This window comes from Emydura macquarii, unplaced genomic scaffold (assembly GCF_026122565.2).
Source record: "Emydura macquarii macquarii isolate MOO-44397 ecotype Brisbane River unplaced genomic scaffold, CSIRO-AGI_Emac_v2 contig_1551, whole genome shotgun sequence".
Lineage (NCBI taxonomy): Eukaryota > Metazoa > Chordata > Testudines > Chelidae > Emydura > Emydura macquarii.
The window spans coordinates 23,395,935-23,409,200 of NW_027131688.1; the positions used below are offsets into that span (position 1 = coordinate 23,395,935).

Genomic DNA, 13,266 nt, shown 5'->3' on the forward strand with positions numbered 1-13,266 from the left:
AGGAATGTTGTGAGAAGTTAATGTCTGTAAAATACTATGAAGATATAAAAACACCTAAGTGTATGTTACTATGTAGAGTTGCTGTGCCCTATTAACACATTCATCACCATGCTTCTGGAATACTTAAATTTACAAGCAGTTGAATGTTTTCAAATCTTTCAGTTTGAAAAGAACAATGACTTGTTTTTACTCACTGAAATCAGCACAGAATAATAGCCTCTTTAAAATCACACATACTATATAAACGAAGCAACAAGTGAAGCTGCTTAGTGCAAATAAAGAGTTATGTAAAAAAAAGTTCCTCCTTCTTGCTGACACATTTTCATTTGTACCACATGCGTACTCTTCCACAGTATCTGAATGTGGAATGGACCAATATAAATGCAAAGCAGTTAATGAATTAATTTTTCTCACCATTTGTAAGCATAGAATACTTATTCAGAATAAAGCTACTCCAAATACTAAATATCTGGAACATAATTTACCATCAAAACTTGGAATCCTACCAGTTAGATTAGGGATTATCAGCAGTGGACAATAATCTACAAAGTAAAAACAGTTTTCCTTTCACAGTAATTTATTGAAGTACCTCATACCCAAGTGTACTTTTTAAAATCTCTGTTTCTCCTGAAGTTTAGCTACATGGTGATCTGTAACAGTGTACAATATAAATTTCTGAGAGACAGACTTAAATTAATTTGATAATAGCAAATTCTATATTAAATACCTACATTTTATAAAGTGAAGATTACTTGTAAGTACATTTGCCATTTTACCAGTTCATTTTAAAAAAAGATTTTTTTTAAAGAAACAATTATCCCATGTACTATAGCACTTAAATTTATAAATTACATTTTTGCGAGAATGGGAGAAATAACACTGTCTTAATAAGCATCTAGTTAGCAGGCAAGATTGCCTGTGTCTACTTTTTCTTCTCCCATATGAAGATCTCACGGGCTATTTTTTCACTGTTTATTTAAAATCTATGGATTAGATCTCATTCTTCCTTTGGCCCCCCTGATGCTGGGTACAAAGGCGTGTGAAGAATTTCTACAGCACAAGAACTGAGGAAGACAGCCACAGGCTGTCCTCCAACCAGCCCAAGCATAGGGGCACACTGGGGGAAAGGCTATGGAAGATGTAAGGCTGCAGTACATAGCTTGCACAGCAGGGATTTCAGGCAATGATGATGCCTCTAGGCTGCAGGGGTCAGCCTGTGGGGCTTCCTAAATTAATCCAGAATCAAGGAAGTGTCAGGATGATTTAAACTCACTTTAGTCACCCCCAGCTCTGGGCTGCAAATTCTTTTCTGCACCTCTTAGCTGCAGAGCATGGAATAACACCCTACGTGTACATGTGAAGTCTGTTAATACTGATGTTCTGCACTTCACTCTTCTTTACTAGTGCTAGTGAAAGGAAATATGTTGAATAAAATTAAACACCCTAAAATGCAGTATATACAGTCAGTGTTACTTTACTTCTGAACCACTAAAAACAGGTTTTCTTTTTTAAAATAAGTTCTCACCTGCTTTCAAACATTCTGATGCCATTTCACCCATTTAAATTTACCTTTCCTTCCCATCAGCAGGGCTGCTTCAAACAATACTGATGAACCTGCAAATGCAGTGAGCCCCCAGGTCATAGGGGCCCAACCCCATCTGAGCTAGGTAGAAACAACAGTGTGAGGTTTACCGATTCTACCACTGTGTGGTGTAGAGTATAAACTGCTTTGTGCTGACAGCGGTGTGATAACAATAACTTGAAGATTCTAGGTAATCAGCAACATTACCCTTTCATTATGTTAATGGCTGGTTTTCATCATAGCACACCACAGATTTCCCCCTCATGTTTAACATACAATCTGTATTCTCTGTATCCGTAGCCCCTTCAACAAACACACATCATTTCTGGACACGTCTCTACAACCTGCCCTCCACAGACTGATAGCATCAACACAACTCAAAGCTGGCTTGGCATTCAAGGTAGGGGAATGTAGAAAGAAAAATCAATCACACACAGAATCTTATCTTTGGCACCAAGGGGCATAACAGACTGGCTCTGCAGTGCATCTCTAGTTTGCCTGAATTGAACTTGCCCCACCCATCCCACTAGGTTTCCCAGAGCTTGGATATACATAGGAATAGGCAAATATGCAGCATACTAAATTTTTAATGAGACCGAAGACATTTAAGGAATTTTTAAAAGGGAATTAAATACATGTTAACAGTAAGAAGTCAGAGAAGGGTTATTTTAATTGGCATAAGTATTTGCTAGACATAGTTTGAAATAAGTAAATTTCCTTGTACAACACAGGAAATTAGATTTCTACATAAAATAATTTTACTGAGAGAAAGTGACCAAATGTATTATATGACTTTGTCACAGGACTGCGTGCCCTCCCCAGATTTTGTTTCTTCTATTGTCTATAACAAAGACCCAGGCACTGCTTTGCAGAATGTGTTCTGAAATCCAAACTAGAAATTTTCTACTCTTAATCTACTAGATTGCAGAACCCAGAAAAAACTATATAAACAATAGACTAATCATTGTGTATTCCTATGGTATTTATTGCAATAACATTAGGCCTGATTAATTAACTCAGTATGAATAGAGAGATGTTGTAAGTACTTGTACAAGATTTTAACTGTAAATCACTTTTAATTATCTAGACCATTACTTGGAAAGTGTTATCTAAGGAGAGAAAAATTACACATACAAGCTCTTATAAAAGCTTAATAATGAGATTTACTACTTTTTCAATTAGTTTAATAACCTTACACATATTTCATGTTTCTCCATACCTTTTCGTTGCTGGTGACACAATTTCCTTCCTGATTCCTGATGGGGAAGGTAGAGAGCCACTTGGTTTCTTTGGTAACACGGTTCCATTATTAACAGTAGTCCTTAAAGGCAGTGTTTGTACCAAGGGTCTAGCTGTAAGAGAGACAGATGGTAAAAATCATAGCTTGCATTGAAAACGTTACACACATTTAACAGACACTTTTGAAATGTTAACTTTGTTTCAATAAACTAAGGATTAAAAATTAACCGGAGACAAATTAACTAAACTTCAGACATAGGCCTATTTATTATAAGGAAATCATTTTGGAATAGACTTCCAATAAGAATTTAAACTGAATTTTAACTAGTAACATGTTACAACTCGAATCATTTATTGCATTCAAAAACTTCTCATTACAATACTCCTGTAGTCACATTTCTGAAATTCCACTTGCTAAATCTCAGCTACAAGGAGTAAATCATTTTTATTGTTAAATATATTCATATTGACATAAGTGAAAAAACCTTTGTACTGCTTAATGGCCTAATTCTGGGAGTTACTGGAGTTCAATGGGACTGCTTACATGAGCAAGTCCAATACTAACCACCACAACTCTAAATAACCCCGCTCTCCAAAAAAAAAAAAATCCATTTTCCTTCTTCTAAAGTATATTCAATGTAGCACCAGAAAGGAAGGTGAATAGCCTTCTGAGAGGCCTGTGTTCTTCAATAAAGAAACTATACACTGTGGCTTATGCAACAAGTTTTCCCAAGGTCTATATACTGCATTCAAATTTTCTTTTAAGTATGTGGCTTCATGTCTGACAATAACCCAGCAAACGGGGGAGATATATAAGGTATATATTTTTAAAGCAAGAAAATGCCATTGGAATCAATAGAACCATGGATATAATCAACTGAGATCCTCTACTCTCATGTCATCTTGACGAAAAAAATACAATATAGAAAAATAAATTATGTACACACCATATGTGTGATTAATTTATGGATCTGTTTTTATCAAAACGTTTCATTCAATTCAAATGTATTAGTAAACAAACAATGGTTAAGGCTGTGAACAACAGAAAATATAAAGATAAGTAAATATAGTTAGAGAAAATGTTTTGACACTGGATCTTTTAATTCCACCGCTGGACTTTTAACTGTTTCTCTTAATTTATGTAAATAATTAGCAAATACAAACAGTAACTTTTTGCATGTTTTCAACATGGCTAGTTTTCTCTACCTACAGAAAAAAAGCAAAGAATTGCAATGTTCATAGAGCTATCTGAACTTTGATGGAACCTTATCTTTGATAACTTCTGCTACAAATTATTTCCAGATCTTCCTTACTTGGGTTTTCCTAACTGTGAGGGGAGTAGCAGCTACTGGCTGGGCTAGGTCATCTTCCATCCACCCTTCTAAAGGTGACAAAGTCTTTGAACTTAGAGGAAGACACTAACCAAAAGAAGGCATCTTCAGGAGAAGTGAGATTCAGAAGGCATTCTCTTCCCTCTAAAATTAGTATCAAACCAGTACCCCACTGTGATTCTAAAATATGCATTGCTATTGGAGGTACCATCTTTCAATGAAGCTATAAAACCTAGGTTCTAACCAACTTATAATTAAAAGATCCAATTATTATTATTATTATTATTACAAGACCAAAAATGTAACTTCAATTTCCTTGCAAAATTCCAGCTCTGAAAATTATATTTTGCCTCTTTGCATTCTCCTGCCCTTTTAAATGTAATAAATATTATTTAATTCCTGCCCTAAAATGTAGTGGAGCTAGGCTGTTTTAAACAGTTGCTGTGCTTGAAGCCCATCAAATGGTTTCAGTAAATAGTTGGTATATCAGTTTGTAAAGCACTCTAGGATCCATCTATCCAAAAAGACGCTATATAAAATGTGAACTATCATTAAAATGTTGGAAGCAGCTAATCAGGTAGCAAGTCTCAGCTGCGGAGCTGTTTCACGACTGGAGATTATTGTATATTTTTAGATCATTACTATTGGAAAGCTGTGGCAGGGCAAAAAGGTGGGACAATATCGAAAAACACACCAGCCAGAGGGACGGGATACAATTCTGCAAAATTCATTTGCTTTTTGTAAGACTATTTCACGTATTGCTTTTATTTTTCAGTCATTCTGGAATAATATAGTTGAGATGCTAGACTCCTGAATTCTGGACTGTGTGGCTTATTGTCACTCTTGGTGATAATGCTGCCAACTTCAACAGACGTCTTTAATTTGTTTTTTGATGCTTTTCACCCCAAACCAAACAACTAGTAATAAGTCAGATGTACGCAGGCTCCTGGAATATTGATCTAGACGGGTTTGTCACATCTATTTGTGTCAGACTATGTATGGGTCTGTCATTTTTGGTATTGTCATTCATTTAGAGCACATTCCTGCAATGTGATGAGAACTCTGGACCAATTCAGCAAAGCACTTATATACGTGAGAAGTCCCATAAAAGTTAGCAGGACTTGCATAAGTGCTTTGCTGAATCTGCGTGTAAGTGCTTTGCAGGACTGGCTGGGGTACTCAGCACTTTGCAGGATTGAGCCCATAATTATATTAACAGTCATCATTGATATTCAACATCCACTTGTGGCAAAGCCAGGCCACACAGCTAGCCTGCCTCAGTTTCCCTCCTGCTCTCTGAAGAAGCTTTTGCTATCGAGCTCGTTTACTGGTCTTTTGCCACAATGTCAGCCCTCCAGCTGGGTTGTTGGGGGTCTGTCCCCTTTCAGGGTGCTTCAGGAGGCCTGTCTCTCTAACTGGGGCATGCAGCCTCATGTCTCTTTGAGTGTGGCCCACTTGCTCCAGTCCTTAACAAACCCTCTTGCTAGGTTGGTAGGGGAACCCAGTCCTGACTGCTCCCTAGGTTCCAGGCCAAGGCCCTGTATAAAGCCTGTTTCCCTGGCCTGCTTTCTACTGAGCTTTTCCTATATACTGTTCCCCTGGTTCAACCCTATGGTACTCTCCTCCCGAGATTCTTTGGTGGCTTCTCCTCCAGCTTCACCTGTTATTTCAAGCTCCTGCTCCACTCCCAGTGGTGTCTCAGCCTCCCTAGCACTCACTGGGTTATGTTTCAAACCATCCTTATCATTTCCTTCCTTAAAGCAGTGATTCCAGCCCCAGCTCTCTTCTTGGAGCTACCTTTTTCAGGCAGAAGTTCACCTCCTGAAGCTGGGGTTGTGGTTCAGCCAGTTTCACCCTCAGCTGGGCACCTTTTCCCAATTCATCCTCTATCTTGGAGGATTCAGCAAGTCACAGCCTTCTCCTGATGATTTCTGCCCTGCTATGAGGCAGCATATATGCTAGTCTCCTTCTCCCAGATCATTCCCAATTGATTGGGTGAGAGGGGAGTCTTGCCCTGACCTTTCTGCAAGGCTCCTGGTCCCTTAAAGCAACAGGAACTGACATTCTCCAAATTACCACTTATTCCTGGGACCATTTCCTCTCCACCAATACAGCTTATTTCCTAGGCCTCTGCATACACCACAAACACTCCCAACATTTTAAAGGTCCATGTCACATGACCAGTGGTGGGCTGACTGCTAGGCACCCTTATGGGGGCAGACTACCCAATCACAAATGTCTAAAGCTTTGCAAATCTGGGGATATCTGCTTTATATCCACAAATATCTGCAGACTATGTTTGCGGATCACAGATCAGATTTTGTATCTGTGCAGGCTCTACAGATGTCCATTCTGTTTCTGCTATAGGTACTGATGCATAAAAGAGCAAGAATGGGTGTTTTACAATGAGACTCATACTTCATTATAAGATTATGGGTAAAAATTTAAAAATGTGCCTAAGTGACATAAGAGCCTAAATCCCATTTTCAAAAGTGACTTAAGTTGTTAGGATCCTACATCTAATTGAAGGCCAATGAGATTTAGGCTCCTAAGTCACTTTTGTAAATGGTACTTAAGTGCTTTTGACAGTTTTGCCCTACTGTTATGTCTTGACATGGGCAGAATTCAGACTTCTTAGGCTTTGATCCTACAATTCATTGCATCACCGCGCCAACATAGAGCCAAAAGTAGCTTCACATGGCAGACATGCAGTAAATTGAGGGACTGGGGTCTTAGACTGTAAATTGTGGCCAGGGACCATGTTTTCCATGCTGTCTGGATTAGGAGGGACCATTTATAATATTATTTAACATAAATATTTTAAAATTACAATAATTCATATTAAATATGCCATTTTAGGAAGGTTATAATTTGCTAAGTATGATGACATTGTGTATGTACATGTGTCATATTTGTATTGGAAGTTATGGATATGTTTGATGTATCTGTATTTCAACTTGTGCTGTGTTTCTGGGCCACACCCCTAACAGGATGGCTGCAACATTAGCTGCTTGATGGCCCATTAAGGGAACTCAAAGGTACAATAAGCTCAGGAAAAGAACCCAGAGGCTACACCTTATGAGTCACCAGGACTTACTCATGTGACCCCGGACTCCATCTTATTTCTGTAAATTTCCACAAGCATCATGGCAAAGGTCAAGGGACATAAAAGGCAGCTGCACCACATTCATTTTGTCTTTAGTCTTCAGTCTGTCTTTAATCATCTTCACCTACCTCTGGATCAATTCATCTACAACTGAAGCTGTAAAACAAAGGACTGAGATCCATCCAGGTACTGGATGTACACCAGAGGAACTATACAAGCCTACAAATTCCACAATTCTAATAAAAGCCTGATATATATGGACTTTCAAATCATTTGTATGTATCTGACTGCTTTAATCATTTAACATTTCTCTTATAGTTTGTTTCTTTTCTTTTATAATAAGCCTTTAGTTTTAGATACTAAATGATTGGCTGCCAGCATAGTATTTTGGGTAAGATCCAAATTTATAATGATTTGGTAATGTGGCTGACCCTTTGGGGTCAGGAGAACCTTTTTGGTTTTTTAAATAACTTATCTCTTTACTGGACCTAGTGGCTGATTGGGAGCCAGAGACTGAAATGCAGTACAGGAGGCTGTGTAATTTTGTTTTAGTTTCTTGATAACCAGTGTGGGGAATCAGAAGCATTGTTTGTGGCTGGTTGGAAGTCTGACTTTAGTGTCAACCACCACTGCTGGGAGAATCTGCTCTCCTTTTGCAGCCTGCACTGACCTTGGCATTTTCAGGTGGTCTACCCTAGGCACGGATGGGTCACACTGGGGTCTTAGACTGTAAATTCTGGCCAGAGACCATGTTTTCCTATGTGTCTGTACAGTGCCTAGAGTATGAGGTCCTGAGCTTTAATTGGCTACGCTGGTTTCATTTCCACAAACTACAAGCTGTCAGTCACTGTCCCATTGAACTTGGTAACTCAGTTTTGGCATTAAACCGTATTCATTGAGGAAAGAAGTTAGTTCTTTTCTCATGCTCCTACTGGGAACACAGATTACATCTAAAAGGACTCAGAGGATGCTCCATGGGCACTGGACCAGTGAAACAAACCACTATTGTAAAAGCACTAAGAAAAAAACTGCACATGATTCTAGATAACACTATGTGAACAACTCTTTCCAGCTTCTACAACATCAGAACATGATGGTTGTAAGTGTCTCAATCACTATTGCCTTGCACACCTCTGGTTTTCAAAACACTGAACAAAACAAGCTTTCATGTGTTTGTGCATGTTAGCTGACTTTAGCCGACATGTCTGTGCACTGAAGTCCATTTTGAGCATGAAAGCCTGCAGCACATCTGACAAGAAGAGAGCACTAAATTATATGAGTTTGTCAATACCAGAACAGAAAGTGTTAGAGATACTAAGAATAACTGGATTAGCGCATCTTGCAATACAAATTAGACACCACAACAAGTTGTTTAACAATGTTAAAATATAAATCTGCTCTTCATGTATTCATTTATTTTTAAAATGGAAGAACTACTTTGTTGTTGACCAACAGCATCTGTGTTTTCTTAACTGGATACATGTCTAACACCCCAAACCCATTAACAAGTGTTGGAATGAGCTGGCTACTGAGTACCTTCCTATCTGGATGGAATCAGAATTACTCAGCATGTCTCAAATGCTATATTGTAATCAGCTAACAAAGATTCACCTTCTTATCAAGTGGTAATGACCTGTGTTTCAGGAGCACGAGCATCCAAGTTCTATCTCTGTTGCCACTGCAAAGTTAAAGTGAAAAAGGTGTGCAACACAGCAACAACCTGGAATTGTGAAGTGCTACACTATTAACACTTTTAAAATTCTTTAATCAATCAGTTATGCACTCTGTGGCTTTTTAGTTTTATTTACTATAGTTATTCTAAATAGCTATAGCAATCAAATAGCTCCAAACATGTCAGTACTGTTAGCTCGCTGTAACTCAGTCATTCATATTATTATTTTGTCAGTTGTTATATATTTATTTTGCAAGTTCTGTTGCTTCAGGATCTTACCTGTGGTAGCAGCACTGACATGTTTATCAGGCTCAGCAGCAGCTGCTTTTTTAGTCATACTCTGATCTATGGATTAATAGGGCTATTAAGATTACAAACCAATAATTGAAAAAAGGAAAAAATAACAAACAAAAATAAAAGAAAGGCAGGAAGTCATACAAACTCTATATAGTAGGCTAATTAATTTTTTAAAAAGTCATTAGTAAACGAACTCCTAAGTGGACTAGGTAAGCAACTGAAGTTCCATTATATGTATTTTTAATTACATGACTGAAAGCTCAAACAAGTGCTTATCCAACACTGAAACAAACAATAATTGATTTTATCTGCATTATACTCTCTAAAATTGGGATTCAAATTTGCTTGGTTTAAAGCCTAATAACTATTGTGCCATGGGAAAATTTGAGTCAAGAAACTGCAGCCCACTGCAATACCCAGTGCCAGGTCTTGACCTCTCTCATATGGATCCCAACACGGCACCTCTGAGAATTGTTGAGTACTTGCATGAATCAAGATATATTGCACTTCAAATCCTGACTAGTATGTGTCAGTCTTTTGCATGAGAATATTTAAGATTCAAGTTCAATTTTTTGTTTAATAATTGTAGCATTGGGGGTTAAAGGTGCAGAGGATGGGGAAAAGTTTGAGTTTCAGTCAGCCTCCCATGACAAGATGTCCGCATTTCCAGCTTTGCCCACCTCTAGTCAAATCCCTCCTGTAATGCTCATTGTCAGTCACTGCTAATCTAAATTATCACTCTGAATTTATTAAATTATTCCTATAAGTGAGGTGAACTGCAATTTTAACATATAGTAAATTAAGTGTTATTACACTGCTGTCTGAGGTACAGTTTGTTCAAAAATAGTTTTACCTATAATTCATGAGAAAAACGTCCACAACTGAGGATTAGCATTTTGTCAAAACTGCTAAAAGCAACAAATTATTAAGATGCTTGTAATTCTACTTTGTATCTCCAAGGAGATATACTGACAGTGATGATGAAGGTGAAATATCACGATAAAAATAAATTTTATATTAATATTTATAGTAGCACCTATTTCTGGAAATTAATGGGAAACTGTTCTAGAGCAAATCACAAATGTTATCAATACTTATTTCAGTAGTTTGTGATGGCCGAACAGCTCATGTTACTTGAAGCTTTTTCTTTGCAGTATGTGGTACAAGCTACTTAGAAAGTTGCCATCATAAAGAAAGTATCTGCTAAATTAGGGCCCAGTTCTGTTCCCACCAAAGTCAATGTACCATTATCTTTAACGCAAGCAGGACTGGCCCTGTCGTTGTACTTCTTGCACTGACATGCAGCTTAAGGATAAGAACTGATCTGGCTGCAATTTGACAATAGTGACTGGCCTTTTTTTTTTCTCACCTCAAAGAATTTTGACTATAAATGTAACATGGAGCCTCTTAACCCCTCAAAAATTACATTGTATTGGAGCATGTTTTTCCTGAGGTGACTTACAGTAGTATTTACTTTATCAGACCTTAAACAGTTTCTGGCAGCAAAAGAAACAAGGACAACAATAGAAGAGATAAAAAGAAAATAATATTGTGGACTCTTTCAGCATGTTCCAGCCAAGAAACATGTTTTACAACCCATTACTTTAGCGCCACAGCGAGCTGCTAAAACATACAAAGGTAGTAATTCACCAAAGCACATGCTCAACTGTTTTGCTGCATCAGGTCCTACGAAGTAAGTGATCGGCACAAAGTCACACAAAAAGTCTGTGGCAGACCTGGGAGTAAAGTCCAGATCCCTGATTCTCAACCCCATAACTTAATTACAAGACTGTAACATGCATATTTTCCTTCAAATATACATGTAAAAAGTTAAGTTTTAAGTGAACATATATCCCACTTTTAATGAAAGTACTTTAATAATTCAGGTATCAGTTTTCACATCTAGTTTGCCACAAGAAGAAAAATACGTATTTTTGAATAACTTTCAAACGGCAACAAACTCACCACACTTTTACCGAATGCAAATCTGACTACATCAGACTACTACTATTTACATCATGTCATTCTGGCTGCAGCAAACCTTAGCTATGTATAAAATATTGGATGCTCAACTTAAATTTTGTTGATTACCTTTGAATAAACTGACATTATGTTGCACAACATGAATCAAGCTAAGTTAGTACAAGATACTCAAAGACAGGTTAGCCATTTTTACTGGCTGATCAGCTTTATGTGTATTGCCAAAACAAAGCAGGGATATGCGTCCACAGAAGATGACCCACTCCTTGAAGAGTTTATGATCTAATTTTGGACAAAAGGCAGCAAATAGGAATTGTGGGCAAATTAAAAATGTGGATTAAAACAGTAAGAAAATGCAGATGCTTTGATAGGTTGTGTGAGTTTCTGAAAAAATAGATAAAAAAGGAAGTGTAGCAGTTATTTAGTAGGCTATGAATTTTGTTTTTAAATTTCATTTTTCTTGTTCACTCTGAGTGCTTTAAAAGACAAAATGACAAACTTTAATACCTTATAAATGTTTGACCAATTTTAAATATATTTGTTTACATATATTTTATATACAAACCTTTGGTAGGTCCTTTCTTGTTCTGCATGGCCTGCTGTTCCTCTGTAATATTCAAACGTCGAACCACATCAGCCAGAGCAGACTTGAGCAGCTGGATGTCATCTTCCTGCATCTGGACACGCTGCTCCAGAGAAGCAATGCGATCTGTTACCTCCATACTGCTTGCAGCAGAGGCACTGTCATCTAAACAAAATGGTGCGAAAACAACGTAATCTCAACATGTTATCAGAAACTATAGAATGTGTATCTAAGTTAACTGGAAGCATAATTTATTTCTTCAGTCCTATTAAATTATAATAAAAAGGAATGTTTTGAGATGTGTGAGAAAACAAAAGCTTCTGAGTAAAATCCAGCCCCCTACAGTCATAGCTTTACTTCCAAAACTCATTCTTCAACCACAATAAATTAATTGTATTCTGTATCAATATAATCAATTTATTACCACATAAGCTCCTGTCTTTATAAAGACAAGCCAATATTGTCAGTACCCAAAATAACAGAAGACCAATAAATTGTTTTGCATCTATACGTGTATCATTTTTGGTTTACTGAGACACTTGTAAAAGGATGCAATATTGGCCCAATCCTGCAAGCACTTATGTACATAAGTAACAATCTACGGAAGTAGTCTCATTGATTTAAATGTGAAAAATTAAGTACATGTATAAGTGCTCAAAGGACTGGGCCCATAGTCTGTATATTTACAGCTGGTCTTCAAATTTCTTTATAATTAATTCTATATTTAGAAATAATTGAAACTGGTACATGCTTAGAGCATGTCAGAAAATGTGCACTCTTTTTACCTCAAAGCAGTAAATGGAGTTATTTTGGACTGTATTCCTATTTGTGTATTCCATTCCATTTCTTATTAAATAGAAAAAAACAGTTACTAGCCAGTTCTGTAACCTTTTTTCTTCAAGATGTGTTGCATATGTCCATTTCACTTCAGTTGTGTGTGCACCCAGTTTACCAGAGTTGGAGATTTTTCCCTTAGTAGTATGTGTTGGGACAGCATATGGGCCATCACCTACCTCGTGCTACTGCGTGATATAAAGGGTGGAGCTGCCCCAGAATCCCTTCAGTTCCATGAGCATATGCAGATGCCATAGCTCTGGCTGCCAAATCTGCCCATCTCAAGATGCTTGCAAAGAGGTCCTAGTCACCAGTTTGCCCTCTGCTAAGATGGTCTGGAATTCCTGCCTGGAATTCCTAGCTCCATTCTCTGGAAATATCAGTACATGTCACAGAGGGAGATGTCGCACCTGGCCAGCAAGGCTTCCTGGTTACATATATGAAATTATAGGCCAGCTATGGAGTAAACCTTTCTATCGAAAAGGTCCAGTCTCTTTACATTCTTATCCTTTGGGGTAGATGAAGGCCATCCCTAATGTGCTCTTTCATTTACTGCTGAGGCAATCAAGAAACCTGGCGAAGAACGGGTATAAAAATGCTCATAGCCTTGAAAAGGCACATGGTACCTTCTCTCAGTTGTCT

At 37.6% G+C, this 13,266-nt stretch overlaps 1 protein-coding gene across 2 annotated transcripts in view; it reads right to left on the reverse strand.

Moving 5' to 3' along the window:
- The window catches only part of EML1 (EMAP like 1), a 103,158-nt gene that overhangs the window by 51,177 nt on the left and 38,715 nt on the right, over window positions 1–13,266 (reverse strand). The window contains exons 2-4 of one of the 2 annotated variants that reach the window (XM_067555063.1): window positions 11,773–11,955; window positions 9,210–9,275; window positions 2,802–2,934 (exon numbers count right to left, since the gene is read on the reverse strand). In XM_067555063.1, the coding sequence (XP_067411164.1) occupies window positions 2,802–2,934; window positions 9,210–9,275; window positions 11,773–11,955 (382 nt within the window). The remainder of the gene's footprint in view (window positions 1–2,801; window positions 2,935–9,209; window positions 9,276–11,772; window positions 11,956–13,266) is intronic. The other variant, XM_067555064.1, reaches the window with a different exon arrangement.